General features: G+C 37.1%; 1 protein-coding gene and 1 long non-coding RNA gene across 2 annotated transcripts; one reads left to right on the top strand and one right to left on the bottom strand.

Annotated features, from left to right (window-relative positions):
• The first annotated feature begins 4903 nt into the window (after positions 1-4903).
• Positions 4904-7672, top strand: LOC127808855 (subtilisin-like protease SBT3). Its single transcript, XM_052347522.1, has 2 exons — positions 4904-5106; positions 5242-7672. The coding sequence occupies exon 2, from the start codon at positions 5244-5246 to the stop codon at positions 7554-7556; it is 2313 nt and encodes a 770-aa protein (XP_052203482.1). The 5' UTR covers positions 4904-5106; positions 5242-5243; the 3' UTR covers positions 7557-7672.
• A 4686-nt stretch (positions 7673-12358) lies between these two features.
• LOC127807261 (uncharacterized) lies at positions 12359-16673 on the bottom strand. The gene is made up of 3 exons (XR_008024625.1): positions 15731-16673; positions 15479-15563; positions 12359-15170 (listed from the first exon to the last, which is right to left on the bottom strand). It is a non-coding gene; the product is annotated as an uncharacterized LOC127807261 (long non-coding RNA).
• Between the last annotated feature and the right edge of the window lie 325 nt (positions 16674-16998).

The raw sequence follows: 16998 nt of genomic DNA, 5'->3' as shown, positions 1-16998 counted from the left end.
TTTGAATCGATCGTTTGTTGGAGAGTTTCTTCATTGCTTCGCCAGATGCTAAGGAGGTAGGTAGTGTCTTTCTTCCTCTAGTTGTTAATGATGAAGGCTTAGATGAACTCTTTCCTTACTTGATCAAAAGAAGAGATTAAACCCTCAGCCAAGTCATTAAACTAAGCATACGCGTGATTAGTCAAAGTTAAAGGGAAGGCTCAACACATGATTGCATCTTCCTAACTATGAATAAGCATGAGGGACTCATAATTTTGTATATGATCATGTGGATCACTTTTCCCTGAATAAGTGGCCAACTAGTGCATCTTGAACTTTCATGGGAGAGATTTCTGCATAATTTCCAAAATAAAAGGATTTTTCCTCCTCTGTTGGTCCTCTTAAGCTAGCACCAGTCACTTTTGTTCCAAAATTTCTTCAATCATCTTCTTCATATTTGTTGTTTCTCAAGCATTGAATATGGATGGATTATCTACTTCTTGTGTTCTCCTTAGGTGACCTTTTGATAGGCTGCACCTTATTTGATGGTTGTACTTTCCATTATTTCGGGTTATTTCTCCTTTCAAAGTGGTTTCTTCCTAACCTTGTTCCTTTTTTTTTTTTTTTTTTTTTTAAGTAGGTCCCTAAGGTTATGCAGGCTTTGGGAAAGTCCTGGGAGACTCTCTCAATAATAGGCACTTCTGGAGTTCTCTAGAGGCAAGTCCTCATGGTCCTCTGGGAGGCTTGACAGGCCTTCAATCATAAAGTTTTGTAGCATTGATGGAAAATGAGCATGAGGTATTTGCAAGTGACTAGCCATTTCCTAGAGAGCCAAAATACTCTTCTCATGTTGTTTCCAAAAAGCTTCATATTCAACGACATGAATGGTTGAAGGAGCTAATCCAGATGTCTTAGTGGCTATGAAAGGAAGGGTCTTTCGTGGTTAGTGGTAGACGAAGAGTCTCCTATGGTCTTTGAGGGACTTCGGGAGAATAAACCTCGGGTTCTTCTTGGCTTTGTTGATTTCCAGCTGCAATTGATCTCGTTTAGGCCATTGTTATTTTATTTTAGCACTTATTTGTTGGTGTTCTGGAGTTTGACTCAATTGATGATGCTTAAGCAAAGTTGGTATGGGGGCCCTATTGCTCGGTTGGTAGTCAAGGGTTATGGGTCAATGGGGCGACATCCCTTACAAGGGCGTAGGGGTAAAGCCCCTAAACCCTAAATAGATATCTAGGAAAAGGCTTAGTCTTTCCTGTCAGCCCAAGAGATTTTCTCGTTTCTGGGGGAGGAAATAGTCTTTCATTGTCGGTTCAACAAATTTTTCCTCAATCTCTCAGAGGGATGTGGTTAGCTCTTCTGCTTCCCTTAGTGGTTTTGCGGAGATTGTCAACTTTCCTAGATACCTTCATTAGCCTCTCCAAGTTGACTTGGAGGATTCAAATTGTTAAGAATCTTTTAATTAGGTTCTTGATTGATTTTCTATGAACATCGTCAATTGTTGTTATTGAGATATAGCAATAAATTTATAGTTGTGGGAGAGTCTTCAGTCTTTAGGAGACCTGTAAAATAGAAGATGGTCAGAAGGTGCAGAGTGTCTCATGTGAGAGCCCTCCGATGCCTAAATTAGTTATGCTAAAAATCATAAGAGAAAGTAGTGTGTTTTATGTAGAGTTTTTGGTATACTTGGATTTATAGAGGTTGAACCTGATAGATGGGAGAGTATATGGATCTTTCGAGATATTTTGTTTAACTTTCAAGGTGTTAGTTTTGGAGGTTAATTGGCATGCTTCAAATGAGACTGCATTTGAAGAAACTCCAAGAGACTTGTCACTTTCTTGAAAAATCTTCCCTTAATACTTGGATAATAGTTAATGAGAAGGTTTTCAAGAGACCTAAACAAGAAGTTCTCCCAACCCTTCATGGTTTCTTCTTTTATGTTTTGAGTTTTTTTGGGTTTGTTTATTCTTGGATTTATTTTTTTTGTAAGTAAACAAAAAAATTATTTAAAACACTCTGAATCTTATTTGAATGCTTTGTATATAATTAAGCCCTTGACCTTATCCACTTAGTCTTAAAATCTGTATAATTGGCTAGTTTTTATAATTAAGATTATCAGACATACTCTTCAGGCTAATAACAAGTATCTAAAAATTGAAAAAAGTAATAAAAAGAGATGCAAATACTTGAATGATGTCTTTCATATCCTAAAAGAAATTCATGCGAAGCACTTTTAAAGGAATGGATCGGAGAAGATAGATAGATACCCGAGTTTGTTATAGAATATCACAAAATAGGTATTGGGTTGGAATACGAGTAAAGAGTCTTAAGACTAGGGGTGTGCGCGGTGCTGTTTGGCCGGTCTGAATCATTTTCAACACGTCAAACCACTAGAGTGATTTTTCAATTAAACTAGACCACGGTCTAGTTTTGGTGCGGCCAAACCGCACCGCATTTGCGGTCTGGTTTGGTGCGATTTACCGCAATTTGAAATGCTACTTAAAATCACTAAAAATGATATTTAAAAATGGTAAATAAATACACAAATATTGATAAATAAATAAATCAAAGGTAAATAAATAGGAGCAAAAAATAAAAACAAAATAGTGTAAAAAATAAATAGGAGGGGCTGTTAATTATTAGATTTTTATAATAATAATTTTTTTATAATTTTTATTATTATTTTCTAGGGCGATTTGGTTTAAAATCAAACTGGCAATTGTCCAAACCGCAAACTGCATGGTTTGGACATGATCCAAACCATTTTCGACCACCGAAAAGAAAACAACCGATTCGATTTGGTTTGGTTTGGTTTGGCTAATTTTCGCGATGCACTGATTTTTTTGAACACCCCCAATTTGCCATATTATTTGTTTTTTCTTAATAAAAAGATATCATATACGGTTAAAGATGAGGTCTTTTCAGATAGAGTTTTAGTTTTAGATAACATCAAATACTAAATTTATTATTGGATAATGCTACATGTCCCGGAAAAGTTACAGGAAGTTTTACAGGAAACTTTTTAATTTTTTTTTATTTTTATTAATCTTTCTCGGCATTTACGCCCCCCCCCCCCCCCCCCCCTATTTAAAGACTTAAAAAATCTGATAGAAAACTTACTCCCCCACCATATTTAAAAACTTAAAAAAATTGATAGAAAACTTGCTATCAGATTTCTTGAGCTTATTCAAAAACTTAAATATGGTACTGTACAACAAATATTAAGAAATCTGATAGTATAACGCCATCCGCATAATAATATTTGAAAAACTTAAAAATATTCAATATGAAGCCCAACTTCTTTGCCTTTTAATTTTTTGGTTGCTCATTTGGAGACCTAATCTCTTACAATATTATCAACAATCATGTGGATATGAAAATGAGTTTAATTTCAATTCTTGTCATTGTGCATTTTGTAACTGCCATTTGGTAAAAATTTTAAATAAGGATTTTGTTGGATATGAAAATGAGTTTAATTTCAATTTTTGTTGGCACTAAACACTTATTAAATATATTTTACCTTTTAACATCAAATTGTTTACTTGGCCTTTTAATTTTTTTTTCCTTATTTTTTTCTCTTCTTCCCTACTTCTCTCTTTCTTCCCTGCGCCTTCATCCTCCTCGTTCACTCGACTTGCGCATGATCGAGCTACCACTGTCGTTGTTTGTAGCGGCAACTACCTCCTTCACCAGTCGTCAGTCGCATCGCCCGTCAACGCCACCCGCACCGATTGGATCCAATTAGACCCGACTAGATCCGACCTAACCCGATTAGATCTGATCCGACCCAACCCAACTAAATCCGATGCATCATGCCCAGATCCATCATGCCAAGACCCTAATCTCGATGCGGTGTCTGCATAGTCTTGTATGCCCAATGCACCCCATAGTGCTTATTTACCCCTTACTTTAGCCATGAGAAGTGAGCTATTGATTTTTCTACCATTCACAGAGTTTTTAGTGTCAAAAATATCTCAATTCTCCTGGTCCAGCTTCTGGCAAGGGATCTAGTCGGACGGATCTGAGGGTCGGCGACGGCAGCTAGAAAGAAGGGGACCACGGATCCGATCAGTGAAGGCTCGACATAGGTGGAGGTCGATGACGATCGTGTGTAGGCCGAGCGAACGAGGAAGAAGAAGGCATGGGAAAGAAAAAGAGAAGTGAGGAAGAAGAGAAAAAAATAAGGAAAAAGAAAAAAAATTAAAAGGCCAGGTAAACAATTTGATGTTAAAAGGTAAAATATATTTAATAAGTGTTTAGTGCCAACAAAAATTGAAATTAAACTCATTTTCATATCCAACAAAATCCTTATTTAAAATTTTTACCAAATGGCAGTTACAAAATGCACAATGACAAGAATTGAAATTAAACTCATTTTCATATCCACATGATTGTTGATAATATTGTAAGAGATTAGGTCTCCAAATGAGCAACCAAAAAATTAAAAGGCAAAGAAGTTGGGCTTCATATTGAATATTTTTAAGTTTTTCAAATATTATTATGCGGATGGCGTTATACTATCAGATTTCTTAATATTTGTTGTACAGTACCATATTTAAGTTTTTGAATAAGCTCAAGAAATCTGATAGCAAGTTTTCTATCAATTTTTTTAAGTTTTTAAATATGGTGGGGAGCAAGTTTTCTATCAGATTTTTTAAGTCTTTAAGTAGGGTGGGGGTGGGGGCGGGGGCGGCGTAAATGCCGAGAAAGATTAATAAAAATAAAAATAAAATTAAAATTAAAAGATTTCCTGTAAAACTTCCTGTAACTTTTTCAGGACATGTAGCATTATCCTTTATTATTCTATCTACCCCTTTCCTTACTTTCCCTACAACGTTTTCAGTAATGTCCGAGTCACAGTCACAGTCACAGTCATACCCTTATCTTCTTCTTCTTTTCTGTCCCACTTTTTTGTTTATTTATTCCCTTGTCCATCTCCATCCCTTGAGTGAAAGGAGACTCTCTTTCTCTCCTTTCTTTTACTGTTTTCCGCAAACCGATCCCTAAGTGGCCAAAACTTTCCGTCTTCTTTAGATTGAAGAGAAAGGCCAGTGCAGTGTCCCTCCAAACAAACTCTTCACCACTCGTATCCAGAGACTTTTTCATCATTCAGAATAAAATTATCAGGTACGTAGTTTTCGGAACAAAAAAAAAAGTTATATTGTATACACACACACACAACTACGTCATGGAAGATGCATCCATATAAGTAGCATATACACTTGATTGTTGACTGATCAAACTTAATTCCGGTTGCAAAAGCTATGGGAAGCAGCAACAGGGAAAGCAAATTTCTATCTTTGCTGGTCTGCTCATGTTCGTGGCTTCTCTTTGCCCTCCAAGTTAGCACAACTCTGGCCAAGAGGTCCACCTACATTGTCCATATGGACAAGTCCCTCATGCCCAAGCCTTTCTCTTCCCATCTCCATTGGTACTCTTCCATTATTGATTCCCTAGTAAATTCTAGAGACCTTGCTTCCCCCACTGAAACACTAGTTCCTCATTCCAATCCAAGCCTTGTCTACACTTACGATAACGCATTCCATGGCTTCAGTGCTCTTCTCTCCGAGGAAGAGCTGGGGAAGCTAAAGAAGTCCCCGGGATTCGTCTCGTCTTTCATGGACCGCCAAGTGGAGCTTGACACCACTCACACCTTCGAATTCCTCTCCCTCAATCCTACCACCGGACTGTGGCCAGCGTCCGACTACGGGAGAGATGTCATCGTCGGCGTAATCGACACCGGGGTGTGGCCGGAGAGCGACAGCTTCAAGGACCATGGGATGACCCGAAATATTCCAAAGAAGTGGAAAGGGGTGTGCCAGGAAGGGCAAGAATTCAACTCTTCGCTGTGTAATTTAAAGCTTATCGGAGCAAGATACTTCAACAAGGGCGTAATAGCCGCTGATCCCAACGTTACAATCCGTATGAACTCGGCGAGGGACAATGAGGGTCACGGCACTCACACTGCTTCAACTGTCGCCGGAAACTACGTCCGTGGAGTCTCATTCTTCGGCTACGGTTTGGGAACTGCAAGAGGGATGGCGCCACGAGCCAGGCTTGCTGTCTACAAGGTTATCTGGAATGAAGGACGTTATGCTTCGGATGTGCTTGCCGGTATGGACCAGGCCGTGGCCGACGGCGTCGATGTGATGTCCATTTCGATGGGTTTCGGTCGAATCCCTCTTTACGAGGATCCTATTGCCATAGCATCATTTGGAGCCATGGAGAAGGGCGTGTTGGTTTCTACCTCGGCCGGAAATCGTGGTCCAGAGCGCGGGCGCCTGCACAATGGCATTCCATGGGCCCTGACCGTGGCCGCAGGCTCCGTCGATCGATGGTTCGCGGGGACTGTGACGCTAGGAAATGGGTTTACCATCAAAGGATGGACTCTGTTTCCAGCCAGAGCTTGGATACAAGGCCGATCTCTTCTCTACAACAAGACTTTATCTGCTTGCAATTCGGTTGACCAGTTAACTGAAGCCCCGGGTTCCATTGTCATATGTGACAACATCGAGGATTTCGGGACACAAATTGATGTTCTTTCAAAGACAGATAAGTCCGCAGCCATCTTTATCTCCAATGATTCAGATCTATTTCGTTCCAAACATTTCCCCTTTCCAGGGGTTGTAGTTAGAGTGAAGGACTCGCCTCCACTAATCCACTACGCTGAAACTGCCACCGAACCAACAGCTAGCATCAAGTTTCAACAGACCTTCGTGGGGATTGAGCCTGCACCCACCGTTGCTATCTATAGTTCGAGAGGCCCTGCACAGAGCTACCCGAGTATCCTGAAGCCAGATTTGATGGCCCCTGGGACTTTAATTCTAGCCGCTACGAGTCCAGAGACGTATGTTACTCGAATTGGTCAGAATATATACTTGTCAGCCGATTACGATCTGAGCTCGGGCACGTCCATGGCTTGCCCTCATGCTTCCGGCATTGCAGCGATGCTCAAAGGGGCTCACCCAGAATGGAGCCCCGCCGCCATTCGATCGGCCATGATGACCACGGCAAACCCATTTGATAACACTGGTAATCCTATCGTAGACGTTTACTACGGCTCTCATGAGGCCGCTTTGCCGCTGGCCATTGGAGCTGGCCAAGTTGATCCCAACAAGGCGCTTGATCCCGGCCTCATATATGATACTGCTCCGCAAGACTACGTGAATCACCTCTGCTTCATGAACTTCACCGCCAGCCAAATCTCCACCATAACCAGATCAAGCAATTACAGCTGCGCCAAGGCTTCGTTCGATCTGAATTACCCTTCCTTCATCGCTCTGTACACTAACAAGAGAACCAATGTTGAGACATTTCGACGGACTGTCACGAATGTTGGAGCTGGAGCGGCGATTTACAAGGCGGCAGTGAGAGCGCCCAAGGGTTCTAAAGTTACAGTGTCGCCGGAAAGATTGGTGTTTGGCAAGACACACGAGAAGCAAAGCTATTCATTGAACATACGGTTTAAGGTTGACAACAGAGGATCGATAACACATGGCTCACTCGTTTGGATTGAAGAGAATGGAAAGCACACAGTGAGGAGTCCCATTGTTGTGTCGCCCATAATCGACAATTAGTGAACTGAACCTGATTTAATCTTGGACAGAAAATGGTCTCTGCCATGAAAATAAAATTGTCTTTGCTTTGGTCTTTGTTCTGGTTTAAGGTAATAAAGTGTTTAATCTTACGTTTATGGATGTTTTTAAACAATAAGCTTGTAAATTATTTAATATAAAAATATGACCAATTACTTAATGGAAGCCTCAAACTAAGATCAGCTTCTCACTCCAAAATCTGCTTACCAACTCTATCAATTAGATGAGAATTGGGTGAGTAATGATACACCAACGTAAATGATTTCACAAATGTTGAATTCTCACGTCAATTCTTGACAATTTATATAATCCTCTAAACTGGATAACTCTACCTGCAGGCATGAGCACAGTTCTGGAACCGGCGGTTCTGATTTCAATTCCCTGATGGTTCGATTCTCGTTTCCAACGATTTCGATTCGAACAGATTTAATAAAAAACAAAAGTTTGAACTTAATTTATATAAATCAAGTTACTTATGTATTTTTTTGAGATTTAAAGGAATCAAACCTCACCTAGTTCACTTACCATTTGAATTTGTAACCCTCTTATCTTAATCAGAATTATTTTTTGAAATATCAGTTATTGTGGTTTCAGGTGTAATCTTATATAAATCTTCACTATTATTACTAGCAGTCTCTTGTTGTCGATATCTAAGTTACACTTTGATCCAATCATCCACTCAAATTTATGCCTCAATTGATTCTAGAGTCATACTTGTACGTGTCTCATTCAAATACTCTCTCCCGCACTAAATGCTAATCCAACCGCCATTGTCGAGACATAAGTTGCTAAAATTTGTTTAGTAGTTTGTGATAAAATAGAAAAATTGTTTGAATGTTTTTTCCACCATTCTAAAATTGAAAAGTCTTTTAAAGATGGACACATATTAAAGTCAAAAGAAATTGTTAGATATAAATTAATTTTAGATGTAGAATTTATCTTTTGCCTTTGAAATAATAGTTGTTACACCTTACTCATTTTAGAAAATTTCTCCATATTTAAAAACTAAGAAGATTGTTGAGTAACTTATTAAAATTAACACTAAACTTAATATACATATCATAAATTAATTTTCTAATGTAATTCACTTTTTTTGCAACATCGTAATCAGTTTTTTCTAAACATTCAATGATGTGTGATTTTATGCACAACTAATTCGGACAAGTGCACCCTAGTCAAATATGCATATAGTGATGAAAAGAGTGTCGATCCCACGAGACCTAGATCACAATACCAAAATAATTTTAATTTAACTAAGTTAAACTAATTAATTAATTGGATGAATAAAAATAAAAATAAAAATAAATGAAAAACTGAATTCCTTGTGAGAAAGATTAATTAATTAATGCACTAGAGTTTAGATTTCATTTAATTTGGGTTATGTAATTATTTATTCAATCCGATTCAAAACCAAAAATATCCTTACTGTATTTTTTAATTATTTGCATGTGATGGTGGATTTCTCTCAATTAATTAATAAGCGTTCTCAAGTATTTTTTACATATATTAATCCTTTATTACTTCAATTTTATCGTCAAATTTTTTAGTAGATATCAACGAAATAAATAAGCATTAAGTTCTTTGGAAACCTCTAATCTCGAAAGGGAATTTGACTTACTAAACTTCCTCGATTCTCACACATGAGCTAATCATCTTTCGATCCCATAGTCAAGCATGTGATTTATATTGTTTATGAATCTAATTTATAACAATCATTTAGTCAATCATGGATAAATCATTAAATAATTAAAAGGTAGTCAATCTTTTAAAACATTAAACACAATAATATAAATTCTTCAAACAAATAATAATCGAGTTTTGAATCAAACTAAACAAATAATCACATAATCTCAAAATTAAAATCCATTCAAACTCTAGTTAAAATAAATTAATTAGACATTATTAAAATAAAAATTAAATAAAAAAAGCGAGGCTCCCTGCCCAGATCTAAATTAGATCTGGATCACAATTTCTGCTTTCAATTCTTCCCTGTCGGCGGCTTCAATTTCTTCGTCACTGTGCGCCTATTTCTATTCAATTTCTTCTTCAGTGCGTCGCAGCTCTCCAGAGCCTCTTTAATTCCCGTCCTCATCTCAATTTAAATAATATATATATATATATATATATAGAGGATGTGCACGGCCGCCCTAGCTTGAATCCCCTTCCAATTTTTCTTTCTCCAATATTTTATTATATATATATATATATATATATTGCGCATGTGCCATGCCCTTAACTCCCCCACATTCACGCCACTACCACCAATACATAAGTTTCGTTTGTTGCAGCTTAATTAAAGAAATTATAGTTTATAACTTTTTAGATTATATCTTCTAAAACTTAGAATAAGTTGTGAACCTGTTTGCTGCAGCTTCTTAGAAGTTGTAGTTAAGTAGTTGTGGTATTTGATACCATAAGCTGTAAAATAACTTATTTTTATATAATTGTCCATAATACCCTTAGTAGTTATAGAATGATAATTTAAAAATTAATTAGTGTATATGTATAAATTTTAAGTGTTATAAAAAAAATTAATTAAAGTATATAGAGAGAGGAAGATGACGAGAGAGAGGAAGAGATTTGAAAATGGAGATGGTAGTGGAGAAGAAAAACCCATGATTGCGTAGACAAGAGGGTAATTCTTTGCTAAAAATAAGAGCAAAATTGTCATAAAAATGTAATTATTTAAGCAGAAGTTGTAAAAGCTGGAGTACCCCAGCTTTAAAAAAGCCAGCTTCTACCCCTTCTAAAAGGTAGTAGAAGCTATAAGTTAGAATTCTATAACCTAAAACAAACACTACATCCCAACTTTTTTGAACCTAGAAGCTAGAAGTTACAGCTTTTAAGCTGCAACAAACAGGGCCATAGACATATTATATATATTCTTTATAATATTATATATATATATATAAATAATACAAGGTGATACATAATATAATACATATATAAATATTATGACATAACATATAATATAATATTTAATATATTATAACTTTAATTATATTATAATATTAATTATATAAAATATTTATTTATTTTTTATTATAATATTAATTTTGATATTAATTTTAAAATTAATTTTATAATTTTTTTTTTCTTTTTACGCCCAAATCTTCAAATTAAGATCATTTGTCGGGTTTCTACAAAAAGAGATTAAAATAATATAAAATTCATATAAACACACATTTATGTAGAAAAATTAACACAAGGTTAAGATAAAAATTAGATAAAAATATGTATATAATTAAGCTCTATCATTCAACATACAAATCCATAGTCAACTCCTAGTGTGCCAAAGTCGACCATCACAAAGCCATAGTTAACTTAGCTGAAAGCCTATTATGCAAAGTTGATTTAACCGAGAACCTCTCTTAGACAGTCGACTCCCACTTGATGAGAGTCGACTCCAACTTCCTAGAAGTCAACTTTAGTGACTAAAGCACATCATAAGGATTTTTCAATGCTAGATTATTTTCCCACATTAAATAACATTTTATAACTCAGAGATTCTTCCAATTCACACGTTTAAGATCCATTAATTCCAACATATTCTCAATCCCAACGATAGCAAATTCAAGAAGGTGTTCCATATAAATTTCTTTAGAAAGTTGTCCATTCAAGAAAGTTGTCTTCATATCCATCTAAAATAATTCATAATCATAATATGCAACTAAAGTCAAAATTTCTCTAATAAATTGAATGTGGGAGGAAAAGTTTCACCATTACCCCATATTCTTGGGTAAACCCGTTGGCCCTATGAAGCCTTAAACAATTTAACCTTTTCCTTTGAATTTCTCTTCCTAGTAAAAATCAACTTCCATTACACTAGCTTAATTGAATTAAGAGACTCATGAAGGCAATCATGTGTACAGTAGTACAAGTAAAAATAAAATTTTTACTGTGTATCAAATATACACGTTATACATAACTTGAGTATTTAAGCAACACGCATATTCAATAATTGAATATAAATAAATTCATACCTACTGTCCGATGTAAGATTGGTGATGTGCACCCAGGTGCTCTGATACCAACTAATGCGAACCTGCGATGGAATGAACCCAAAAGAACTCACAAAAGATTGAAACGAACCCCCAAAAAGCCAAAATCGTATATAAGGCAAAGAATTCTCGACCTGTTGATTTACGAACCAATAACCTAGATTATATTAAAATCTAGACCTGTTGATATGCAGAAACAAGAACTAATAATTGTGTTGTTAAACACCACAAAGACTGCCCAGATCTTTGATAAGTTCAAGTCTTGAATGGCACAAAGAAATCAATCATTTGATAAGTTCAAAGTTTTGTTCATTGAAAAACAAGATATAAAAAAAGAGAAATCTCTCAAATTCAATTCATAATCTCCTTCCCTCCCTTCTTGTTTACAATGGAGAAGCCTTTAAATAGGCAAAAATAATTAAATCCTAATTCTACTTGAAAACTAATAAAAATCCTAAACCTAGTCATAAACTAAATCCTAAATCTAATGGGTTTTAGTTAACCCAATCCAAATAGAAGTAGAAATAACAAAAGTAACCTAATCCAACTACAAGTTGGAATAATAAAACTAGCCTAATCCAACTACAAGTTGGAATAACTTGCTAAACAAGAATCCTAGTCAAAAAGGAATTAGAAGTCATACAATTATATTTCCAAACTAAAAAGGAAACAAAAATCCAAAAATCTAGAAAAATAACAAATTTTTCGCCAAATTAATTAAAGTGCCAATTTGACACTCTAAATGACAGAATTTGCCCAAAAAACCAATGGGCTCAAGGGCTTTAGCACATGAGTTCTTCTCAATGGCTCATTTCTGTTTGAAAAACACATACTATTCATCCAATTCCGACACAGTTGACTGGATTGATTGATCCAATTGTTTCATTGTTAATCGACCCTCCATGATTCTCATCAGTTGGGGTACATAAATAATTTTTGAACTAAGACCATGTCCAGCTCACATTATGGTGGTTCTAGTCTGTCCACACCTAGTATGTCGAATGGTACCATTTCGGTCACCTCTTCCCGTGCCAGACACAGAGATTCTGTGTATCACCAGTGCGCATATCTCAAAATTCTACACGTAACAATTACATGTATAATTTCTATGGTAGTAGAATATTTTCAGAGGAAGCAAAGGAAGAAGAAGAAGAAGAGAAAGCTACTTAGGGAGAGCAAGAGAAGAAGGTAGAGGCCCTGCCTCTGTTCTTTATCAATTCCCTCCCCTTTCTTCCTCAATTTCAATTAAAATTGAAATTCGTCGCCTCTTACTATGTAATCAATTGTACAATCAATAATTGATTTCATTATGCACTATACATTTTAACTATTTGATATTCGTCGCCTTGCAACCTACTGTGCAGTCAATAATTGATTTTACTATGCACTATGCACTATTACTATGAACTATACTGTTGTTTAACTTTTGTATATTAGTTTTGATGATGAAAAACATCTATTGATTTAGTCCCTAAGTCATGAGTCAAGATTATAGTTTTCAACATATATCAATTTCAATATGAAGTATTATTGCATTCAAATGAAAACCAAATTAATTTAATTCTTATACATATGGAGATTTGCAAAAACAAGTATTAAGATTTAAAAGAATTTCCTAAAGTGATTTTCAAAATTAGCCTTGAAATCGTTGGTTAAAATGAAGTTAAAATTATTCTAAGGCAAAAGACCAACTAGAACATATTTTTAAAAATATTTTCATTTTGAAAAACTATCTTCCGGTATTTCAATAGCTAATATCCATTGGTGATAAAATGATTTTTAATTAATTTTTCAAAAAATAGAAAGTATGTATTTTGAAAGTGGTAAAATTGCTAAATTCTAAGTTTGTACTAAAACCAAAATTCTACTTTCTTATTCTTATGGATTTTGATTTTCTAAATATTTTTATTGAATCTAAATAGAGGATATTTGTTTATTTACATTTATGTATTAAAGTAAAGAGAAGATAAAATATAAATAAAAGAAAATATGGACATTTACTTAAACTAAAGAAATGTAAATATGTTGTAATGCTCTGGATTGTGTTGTTAAGCAAACCCTTTTGAAACTCTGTCATATTTATGTGCATGTTTCAAAACCCCTTTTGAAACGGTTTCAATGTTTTCTAAGTGTGTATGCTATTTCGAAACATCTATGTAATACATGTGTTTTCAAATCAGGTTTTGGACCATGTTTCGAAACCTGTATGCTATGTTTCGAAACCTACATCTTATGTTTCGAAACCTTTGACATTCTGTCAGTAGAGAATTTAAATCCAAGATGCATATGTTTTGAAATCTTTTTTTGAAGTATGTTTCGAAATCTTCATTCTCTATTTTGAAACCTCTATCAGCAGATCATGTAAAAAATCAAGATGCTTTTGGTTTGCATTTTTGTATTTATCTAAAAGCTTCTCAATCATTTATTTAATGCTTTCTCCATGCTTTAAGAATTCAAATTCAAATTTGAATTGGAGATCATGTGTATAATCATAGTGGGCATAAGATTTTGTCTCCCACTCAATGTTGTCTCTAAGTGTAAGTCCAGCTAGAAAGGCTGTATGTTTCGAAACATGTAGTCTATGTTCCAAAATCTTAGTATAAATTTGTGATGTTTCAAAACTTGTATGCTATGTTTCAAAACCTTCTTTTCTATCTTGTCTCTAATGGCTATAAATGGCCAAATTTCTATCTCTTGATATAAATAGCAGGTGTTTAAAGATAAAAATATAAGACAACAAGAGAGCACACACTGGAGACACATACACAAGCACAAGTGGTGATAAAAACATTTGATTAAGCTTCCAAAGAAGATCCATACATACATTTGTGGTGCTATGAGTGTATAACGGAGGAGCAAATAAAAAACAAGGCGTATCATCTCATTAGCTCTCCTCACCTCAATCTTAGAGGTTTGTGCAACCATTGGTAAGGCATTTCATTGCTATAACTTTCATTATGATGTAAAGATAAGTTTTATTTATCTTGTAGATTATTGAAGGGTTTGAGTTGAGCCTAAAACCCATTGTGTAACGACCCGCTCCTACTTACGGGCGCCACCAGTAAATAATCGACCAGATTACTCACCCGACAAACCACAACTGAAGGGTTGGACTATATTTCAACAGGAAACGCCCTAGGTGGGAACTAGGCTTCGTCCTTCCCTTCGCTCCACTCAGGAATCGGTCCCAACTCAAATAAGAAAAACTCAGCGGACCAAGACCCGAAACCCGAGTGAGCTTCACCTCTCTTCAGCTCACCCTATAGCAAGCCAAAGGTGACCGAGGCACAAAGCTAGCATACAAACACTTCGCTGAGTATTGGGGATTTATGAGAACATACCTTGCTGATCTTTACTCGATACGAAACTCGGCTTCTCCAACTAAGCCATATACCACGAACAATCCCACAATCATTTATCACACTACGATGATTTCAACAATTAAATACATCTAGTGCTCAATATCGTTTACATTCAATTACATGAACACATATAAAAATTACAGGAGATTACACAACATCACATCTCAGGCAACTAGCTAATTGCCACAACAGCCTCCCGGCACCATCCCTGCTTGCATCTGGACTTGAATCATCTACACACGAGGTAAAACCTCATGAGTCATAAAGACTCAGTAAGGGTGTAATGCATGTAAATATGAGTATAATCATGTTTATGTATGTCAAATGCATGCAAATGAGACTAGGTCCACTCATCCTCACAACCCACTAAGGTTTGAGGCATCAGCCTATCAGCCCCCACCACTAGTCCTCCATATAGCCACAGGTCCACTAGTTCTTGCATCACACAAGATATAACCACTACATGCCAGTGCAACATAAAAACATTATCAAGCATATTTACCAACTTGCAAGGCCACCTCCACGTAGGGCCGTCCCTTACCTAGCTCGAAGCCTCATCTCTACCTCGGCACGAACTCCAGCCCGAACTCCGAGCTCTTCTAGGATCACTGCCTCCCCGGTCGAACCTAGGTACAATACACACAAACCCAATTCTATCAACATTCGGCATTAAACCAATGCCCTCAACTTCGTCACACACACCATCAGAACCATCTGTCAATTTTCCAATCAATACGACATAATTCATTATCTCTCATAATGAAATTATTTTGGAAAGAAATAAATTAATTACCTCGATTAATTTGGAGAAGAAAACCGATCAGACGCCCACACTGGCGTTGGCTCTCGAGCTGCCGCTTGCACCTGAAATCTCGATTTTTGAGCTTCCGACACGCTCCTCAAGCCTCGATTTAATTTTCAGGACTTTTCCCAAATTTTTTGAAATTTTTCCTATTTTTCCAGATTTTCCACATTTCTTTTTATTTTCTTTTTCTTTTTTTTTTCTTTCTTCTTCATTTTCTTTCTCCTGCGTGCCACTGTTCATCTTCTTCCTCGCGGGCTTGCGCGCACAGCGCGCTTGCACGGCTGCCATTGCAGCCTGGCCTCTCCAGCCGCCACCCGTGGCCAAGGACGCCTCGCCCCATCATCCTCGGTCGCCACCAGCTGCCCAAGACGTCGCTTGCAGTCGCTGAGCGCCACCGTGGCCGCTCCCGGCTGCTGCAACAGCAGCTCTACGGCTGCCATGGCCACACATCCGGCCATCCCCATCGATTCCGAGCACCTCCTCGCGCTTCCCCCAATCAGCGACGACACCATCGCAAGCCAGCTCGCGTGCTTGCTGGACCAACTCCGCCGCAGCTGGCTCACCCGCGCACGCACACTGCTCGTGCTGCTGTTGCTGTTCGCTCGGCCATGACCACCATCGCGGCTGCTCCAAGCCGCAGCCATGGCCGATTCTTCTTGCTTTGAGCTGCCTTCAATCTGCCAGCTTCCTCCTTAAGTGAGCAACCTCGGCTCCCCATGTGTGCTTCCAGCTCTGCTCAAGCTTCGAGTGGCCCTGCCTCCCTTGGCCATGGCCAATTCTGTGGCTTCTTCAGGCCGCTACAGCTGCTACCGGCCTCCATCTTCCATCATCGGCCTCTCTCTCCCACGCATTGCTCTCCCTCTCGGCCACTAGCTCTCACTCTGCTCCCCTCTCTCGGTCACTTCAATTTCAGAGGCAAAGGAAGAGACAAAGGAAGCTTCCTGGAAGCTCTCTCACGCCCACAGTACATATATATATATATATATATTTATACATATTACACATTAGCCCATCAATTTCCTCATAATCTCACTTGAAGGTTTTTGACAATTGCACTTGGAGATCTACTAATTACACTTAAGCCCTTCAAGTTTAAGTTAATTACCATCAAGTCTCACAACTCTTAATTTTCCAAAATTGATAATCGACTTTTTAATCGAAATTATCGATTTTGTCCTGCGCCTACACGAGACATTTATTCGACCCGAAAACACTTAAGGGTTGCCTTACTCAGAAAACCGAACCACCATTAGGAT

Source organism: Diospyros lotus, chromosome 8 (assembly GCF_014633365.1).
Source record: "Diospyros lotus cultivar Yz01 chromosome 8, ASM1463336v1, whole genome shotgun sequence".
Taxonomy (NCBI): domain Eukaryota; kingdom Viridiplantae; phylum Streptophyta; class Magnoliopsida; order Ericales; family Ebenaceae; genus Diospyros; species Diospyros lotus.
Note: the sequence above shows the minus strand (reverse complement) of the source record. Positions and strands in the feature narration are given on the sequence as shown.